The following is a 7136-nucleotide window of genomic DNA, read 5'->3' as shown; positions in this document are numbered from 1 at the left end:
TGCTTGCAGGGGGCATGTGGTGGGGGGCTGTGTCTGGGGCATCCCATGAGGGGGTTTGGGGGTGGTGTTGGGCCGTACCATGGTTGAGGTGCGGGGGGAGGAGCCTGGACGCCCGGGTTCTCTGGGAGGGCAGTTGGGGCTGGGGGAGGAGAGCAAGTGATGGAACATTCCAGAAGACCCCCACTCCCCCCATTGATAAAAATAGAAACCCTGCCTTGCCCCCCCTGCAGGGAGGGGGTCCCAGGGGTCTGGGGGGCTCTTGGGTGCAGCCGTGGCTGAGCTGGGGGTGCCGCCCGCGCAGCCACTCGGGAAGGTCGTTGGGGGGCGTGGGGGAGGAGTGCGGGGCTCGGATTCCTCCGGCCCCCATGGCAGAAAGGGCCACGAGCACCAAGGGCCTGAGGAAGAGTCAGGCCCAGCAAGAGCTACAGATGACTCCCAGGTTAAGATGCTTCGAGCTGGCCCTGAGGGAATTCCCCCAGGAGCCCCAGTGTGTGCAGGACAGTGCCCGGTGGTCTTTGCAGGCCAGGGGACAGAGTGGGTGTTTATCTCTGGAGAAGGGGAGTGTGAGAGCAGGGTGTCCCAGGCCAGAGGCAGCCCCAGGGGGATCCTTGCTACAAAGTCAAAGAACCCCGGCCGACGCGTTCCTGGAAAGGTTGTTCTCCCAGCCCCAAAGGCTGAGCGTGGAGAACCTCCAGAGAATCACACGGGGCTGATATCCTGAGAAGAGATGAGCAGAGCTGAGAGGCTATTTGGACCTCTTCTTCCTGGAGAAGTTTCCCAATGAGCCAGCGTGCATCCAAGAGATCCCCACCACGGATGTGAAGTGGGATGGGACAAGGCTGCGGTTCTTCTCAGGCAAGGCCCTCACGGTCACCATCAAATGGCCGGAGGGGAGTCCTACCTACAGTGTCCAAGCAAGGACAACGTATTGGAAGATGCTTCAGCTGAGCAGAAACTGCCTGAGTGAGAAGAGCCTCAAGATGGTGCGGTCGACGGTGAGGAGTCTGCAGTGAGCGCCCAACAAGGTTGGGGAGGCTTTGAACATGGGCATAGAGAAGTTTTCCAATGAGCCGAAGTACCTGCAGAAGGCTGGTCATGGAGCGTGATGTTGGAGAGATGGTTTTTTTCTCCAGGAAAGGAGAGAACGCAGTGGACGCGCGCCTCATTGACTGGAAGGTCTACTACAAAAACGTGAAGGAGACCATAGGAGTGAGTTTGTAAGGCATTCAGGAAGTATGCCTCAAAACTTCTTCTGTCATTTCTGCAACTTCTGAAGTTTTAAGCTGCAAACGCCAACAGCAAAGCAGTGAGGTGACCAATGCAGAGTAGGGCTCCCAGCTCCCCCTTCCCCAGCTTGAACCTACTAGGTCCTACAGCCCCGAGGGAGGTGAGAACCCAGGTGTCCTGGCTCCTCAGCCCTCCTGATCTCACATCTGAGGTCTGCAGTCCTCCAGAGCTGGCAAACAACCCAGGAGCCCTCGTTCCTTCTAATGATAGAAGTTGGGTGAGCAGAACAAGGAGCAATGGGCTCCAGTTGCAGAAGAGAAGTTGAGGTTGAATATTAGGAAACACTCTGGCTCGGGGGGTGGTGAAGCACTGGAACAGGATACCCAGAGAGGTGGCGCAGTCTCCATCCTTGGAGGGTTTTAAGGCCCGGCTTGACAAGAGCCTTGGATGGAATGATCTAGTTGGGGCTGGTCCTGCTTTGAGGTCCCTCCTGAGACTCCTTTCCAGCCCTTACTGTCGGTTTATTCTGAGAGGCACTGGCAGGGCTGGGGTGGGTGGCTGTGGGTTGGGAGTGAGGGGCACCCACAGGGCCGGGGAGGCTGTGGGTTGAGAGTGAGGGGCACCACCATATCAGGACTGCCCAGTGCCACAAAGCAGCGGGGGAGAGGGGGATAGCCACAGCTGGACCCACATCTTGGTGGGTGAAGGGGGCAGTGGGGTCTCTGATTTTCTGTGATAAAACGATACCAAAATATATAGGTATTTAGAACTTATTTTATTATCATGATCGAGGCACTGGAAGGCTTCCAAATTCCTTAAAAATAGTATTGTATCAATAAAACACAATTGCCAGCCCTGTGTCAAAAATCGTGAGACAAACTTAAAAATTGAGGAATTTGGAATGTAACTCATGAACTGCTATTTTTGAAGTCTGTATGTGTGGGGAGGAAGGAATCGGGACTCATGGTAGAGCGGATATCTTTTATTAGACTAACTAGATTTTTGCAAAGAGAAGTGTTGGTTTTAAATAAATTAAAATAGATTAAAAATGTGTGTGTGTGTGGGGGGGGTGTTATTTGTGAAGGTGTGTGGGTTTGTGGGTGTGGGATTTGGAGCTTGGGGAGGGGGTCCCCCCCCACAACCTGAGAGGACTCAGGGTGCTGTGGGGGGCAGCAGCAGGGCTGGTGGGGTATGGCTTGGGAGTGAGGGGCAGACATGCAGATAGACAGCTACCCATGGCTCTGCTGCATGACGAGCCCTGGCCAAAGCCCCTGCCCCACCCCCTCCATCCCCGTGGGGGCCTCAGTCAACGCCCTGCCCCCTACCCTCCACTGACTTACCAGCTTTGCGCTCTCTACACATGCCAGAAGAAAAAAAATCCCAAGATTTGATCTATCAGATCAGGAGTCAGTTAATTTGACCTGGAAATCAGGAGTTTCGTGATTTTTTTTTGTGACTGTTGGCATTACTGAAAACAGAGTTCAACTGATACTTCTATGTACAGTGGTGGAAGGAGGGTGGAGAACCAGGGGGGCTCTGAAACAAACCTTTTGGAGCAGTGGCCTCCAACCTTTTCATGGTGAAGATCACTTTCTGTAAGTAAAGGGCACCGCAGGATCTGGTGCCCACCCCCGAGACTGACTGTCAGAGGCTCCATGATCAACCAGTTGATGGAGATCGACTGGTTGGAGACCAGTTTTGGAGGAAGGCACTTTGTGATATGGTGCTGCTATCTCCCAGGCATGAACGGAAATGGCCAAGAAGACTGGCCAGCTGCAGCCACCAGGAGTGAAGGGCTGGGCTCTTATCTTAGAAAGCGTGTCCCAGAGGCCCAGTTGGCACACACTGGGAAACTGGTCCAGGGAGGAGGGTGTTCAAGGGGTATGTGTACATCTCGTGTGCCTGGGTTGTGTTTGTCGTGGATGCCTGGGTGGTGTGTGTGTGCGTACATGTGCCCCGGATGCCTGGGGGTGACCCACATGTTTGGGGTTGTGTGTTAGTACGAGAGGACAGAGGAAATGTGGCCATGAGGAAGTGAGGGGACCCATGCGCCTAGGTTGTCCAGGCGAGGGAAAGCCTGGGGCACCCAGTGGGGCAACGAACTCCAGCGCGGGCAGGACAGGCAGGCGGCCCGGCTGCCCAGGTTCCTGCAGACCACATCAGTTTGGGGGAAGAAACCGCCAGGCAGGTGAGCTCAGAGGCAGCAACCTTAGGAGGAGGAGCAGCAGGAAGTGACATCGCTGAGCAACACAGGTCACCACGCCAGGGTTTTGTTTCAACAGGTGCGATGTCATCAAGCAGGACGTGACCTCAGAGGAACGTGGGCGCCCTGTGGGCTGTGCTGCGGCCGCCCTGGGTCTTCCGGAGCAGCTGGACCAGCGCTGCCTTCTCCAGCTCCAGCCGTGCGATGCGCTCGCTCTTGGCTGACACCTCCTGCAGCCAAGACAGCGGTGGGCAGCCACCTGGGGCAGGCCCTTTGGGGGGCAGCCATCTTGGGGTCTCCCCCCAGAAGAAGCAGCCATCTTGGGGAGGGATCTCCCAGTTGGGCAGCAAGGGTGTCCATCTTAAGCCAGGCAACCTCTGGCAGTCATATAAGGCAGGCCCTCACGAGGCTGGCTTAGCAGGGCGGGGGAGAGGCAGCCATCTTGGAGCTGCCGCTGTTGCCAACAGCAGGGGTGTACAATGCCCTGCGGCAGGCAGGAGCTCCCCTCCTGGTTGCCTGGTTGCACACCACTGCTCTTGGCGCCAGGAGCCCTGGAGGCACAGAGCCTGCCCAGATTAAAGTATGCAATATAATGCAATTATGCGTGGTCGGTCGTATGTTGTATGCGCACAATTACACGGACGCATAAATGTGCAATTCCCTGGGGTGTACTTTGTGCCGCCAGCAAAGTGGCCATCTTGAACCCACTGCCCTAGCAGCCATCTGGTGCTGTTGGGCAAGGCTGGCTTCTCCAGCATCCACCTTGTTTCACTACCAACAGCCCCGTCCTTCCCTGAGGTACCATCCCCGCCTCAGGCCTAGGGCCCGGTGCCAGCGGCCATCTTGAAGCCGGCCTCCTCCATTGCCTGCTCCCAAACAGACCTGTCGGCGCAGCTATTTGTCATGCCCCCCCACCTCAGGCCGCCCTACCGTGGGGTATCGGCCATGTCAGGGGCCCATCCACAGTGGTTGCCTCAAGAGTCGGCCATTGTGAACAGAGGCCCTGCCCAGGGCCTAACGCCCACGGGGAGGGGGGCACATAGTTGGCAGAAGTCGGCCATCTTGTCCCAGCTGGCCACGGGGCCTGGCAGCCATCTTGGGTCAGCCACAGCAGCCCCGTGGGCTGTCCTGGGCCCAGCTCCACAATGGAGTTGGCCACGGACGGGCCCGTGGCAGCAGCCTGGTCGGCCACTTCAGTGTCCTCTGCCCCTGCGGCCTCACCTTGACGAGCAAGCGGTTCTGCTCTCGCAGCACCGCCAGCATTTGCTGCTGAAACTCCAGCCTCTTCCACAGTGGGATGGGGTGGCCCCCGGCCTGGTCCTGGTGGGAACAAGGGGGGGCAGTGCCCTGGGGAGGGAGGGAGGGAGGAGGCAGCACTTAGTTGTTACTCTCCAGCCCTGCTGGTGCCCCTCGCTCCCAACCTGCAGCCCCCACCCCTCAGTGCCCCTACTCAGCCCTGCCAGTGCCCCTCACTCCTGACCTGTAGCTCCTGCCTCCCCTAGTCCTTCTGGTGCCCCCCACTCCTGGCCCGCAGCCGAACCTTTCTGGGCCCAGCAAGGAGTTTCTCCAGGCACTGATTCACCTCCTGGATCTTGGCCAGCAGGGGGCAGCTGTGGTCGGAGCGGGAGTCTCCAGAATAGTCCTGGGAGCAGGAAGGCAGTGGAAACACTTGTCAGGGAGGCCTGCTGGTGGAGAACACCTCCCCAGACCTGGGTCCCCTCAACTACCACCCATCACATTAGGCTTCCCTGCAACCTGCCCCGCTCTGCCATGCCTCCACTGATCCCTGTGGGAAACATGGGGCCGTCCACCCCGCTCCATTACAGTGTAACAGTGGAACATCCATGTCCTCTCCTCCTGCGTCAGAAATAATGAAGCCTTCCATACCCCCAATAGCATCCACGTGCCCCTGTTTCTATTCGTAATAAATCCCCGTTGATACTATGACAAAAAGGGAACCTCCCAGATCCCCCCCAGCAATGGAACATTCCACCCCATCCCCCCTACTTGGACAAGAATGGGTCACTCCTATTTCCCATTTCTATTGATAACAATGAACTGATTCCCTATTAAGTGGATGCTCCTCCCATCGTACTAATGGCACATTCCACCCTCCTACTCCCATCGATAACAGTGGGTGCTTCCCCACCCACTACCAATCCAATGGAACATTCCACTCTCACCATTGATACCAGTGGTATGGCACCCCCCCTTCCCATTGATGCCAATGGACTCTCTTACTCCCCCCCTTCCCCGCCTAAATTAGCAGTGGGCTAATTACGCCCCCCGCCTCCATTGATAACAATGGACTGGTCCAATTTTTCCTTTTCCCACTCATAATAATGGAACCACCCCCTGTAACAGCAATGGAACACTCCACCCCCCCATTAGCAGTGAACCAGTTACTGCCCCCTCTTCTCCTTTGGCAATTATGAACTGACCCAAACTCTCCTTCCCCATTCCCCCTACTGATAACGGAACCCCCCTCATAATAGCAATGGGAGAGTCCACGCACACACTATCCCATTGATAACAATGAACCTTCCCCTTCCCCTTTGATAACGGAACCCCCCACCCAAATGTTCCATCTCCCTTCGCCATTGATAACGGAACCCCCCAGCCTATAACAGTATGGAACATTGTACAAGACCCCCCGCACCCATTGATAACAACGGGCGACCCTCCAACGCCTTCCCCATTGAGAAACCTGGCCCCACCCCGCCACATCAGCAATGGTCCGCCCCGCGTCGCCGCCCGTGGGCGCCGTGGTACGTACCGCGCCTGCGCGCTGGGCGTGGCGGCGGCGGCGCTGGGCCGCCTGCAGGTGGCGCTGGCACCAGGCGCGGAGCCGGTCCGCGAGTTCGAGTCCCTGCAGCAGCGCGTCTCGCTCCCGCTCCAGCCCCTGGAGGCGCCGCAGCTGGGGGGGGGAGGGGCGGCGTCAGGACACCTGCGTCCCCTGCGGGGCTGGGAACCCGGACGCCTGGGGCCCTTGGGGCGGGGGGTGCTAGGACACGAGGATCCTTTCGGGGAAGGGGCCCGGCTCGGACGCCTGGGTTTTTTAGGGGGGTCGAGAGCCCGGACGCCGGGGCCGGGGGCTCAGGGCACTCACCCGCAGGAAGCCCCGCAGCGCGTCCCAGCTGCCCAGGGCGCTGCCCAGGGGCAGGATGAGCACGGTGTAGCCCCGCGCGGCCATGGGCACGTGGCGCTGCTGCCGGACGCCGGGTCCGCCGGACTGCGCCCCGCCTCCCCCCCGCACTGCTGAGCCCGGCGCTGCCGCACAAAGGGCCCTAATCCCCGCGGGGGGGGCGGGAGTGAGGGGCACCGGGGGCGGGGGAGGAGGCAGCGGTGGCGTTTACAAGGCACGCGGACGCCTGGCGGGGGGGCGCGGGTTCTCCGGCCGAGGCTGCGCGAGTGAAACTCCCGGTCTCCCGCCCGCCCGCGCCCCAGAACCGGGGGACGATCGCGGCCCCGCCCGAGCCGGCCCAGTCTCCGTCCCGCGGCGGCTCATGGCGCTGGTTGCCGGCCCCGCCCCGAGCACGCAGGTGCCCACCTGTCCCCGGAGGAGCGGGGGGTCCCCATCGCCTCCCCGCCCCCCCCCGGTGCCCTGCTGCCCCTCCCCCCTCCAGCGCACCCAGGCGCCCGAGTCCCCTCCCCCAAAAGATCCAGGCATCCTGCCCCCATCCCCCGTCTCCGGGCTGCCCCCCGC

At 59.7% G+C, this 7136-nt stretch overlaps 1 protein-coding gene and 1 pseudogene across 3 annotated transcripts; one reads left to right on the top strand and one right to left on the bottom strand.

Annotated features, from left to right (window-relative positions):
- Positions 1–88: 88 nt before the first annotated feature.
- On the top strand, positions 89–1840 carry LOC149852714 (uncharacterized; annotated as a pseudogene).
- A 141-nt stretch (positions 1841–1981) lies between these two features.
- SAPCD1 (suppressor APC domain containing 1) lies at positions 1982–7133 on the bottom strand. Of its 3 annotated transcripts, none has more exons than XM_090029841.1 (5): positions 6981–7133; positions 6207–6347; positions 4971–5072; positions 4652–4777; positions 1982–3660 (listed from the first exon to the last, which is right to left on the bottom strand). In XM_090029841.1, exons 1-5 carry the CDS (start codon positions 7098–7100, stop codon positions 3538–3540), a joined length of 612 nt encoding a protein of 203 aa, XP_089885967.1. In that variant the 5' UTR covers positions 7101–7133; the 3' UTR covers positions 1982–3537. The 3 variants fall into 3 exon arrangements, with proteins under 3 accessions (XP_089885967.1, XP_089885969.1, XP_089885968.1); XM_090029843.1 differs by having other exon boundaries at positions 5013–5072; XM_090029842.1 differs by lacking the exon at positions 6981–7133 and adding an exon at positions 6540–6930.
- Positions 7134–7136: the final 3 nt, after the last annotated feature.

This window comes from Crocodylus siamensis, chromosome 15, assembly GCF_052110815.1.
Source record: "Crocodylus siamensis isolate JL-2025a chromosome 15, ASM5211081v1, whole genome shotgun sequence".
Lineage (NCBI taxonomy): Eukaryota > Metazoa > Chordata > Crocodylia > Crocodylidae > Crocodylus > Crocodylus siamensis.
Note: the sequence above shows the minus strand (reverse complement) of the source record. Positions and strands in the feature narration are given on the sequence as shown.

Excerpts from the sequence above, each read along its gene's own strand:
- SAPCD1 (XM_090029841.1), bottom strand. The coding sequence starts at position 7,100 with ATGCCTGGATCTTTTGGGGGAGGGGACTCGGGCGCCTGGGTGCGCTGG. Across the intron at positions 5,073-6,206 it reads ACGCCCAGCGCGCAGGCGCG|GACTATTCTGGAGACTCCCG; the intron begins GTACGTACCACG and ends TCCTGCTCCCAG. Across the intron at positions 4,778-4,970 it reads TCCTTGCTGGGCCCAGAAAG|GGCACTGCCCCCCCTTGTTC; the intron begins GTTCGGCTGCGG and ends CTCCCTCCCCAG.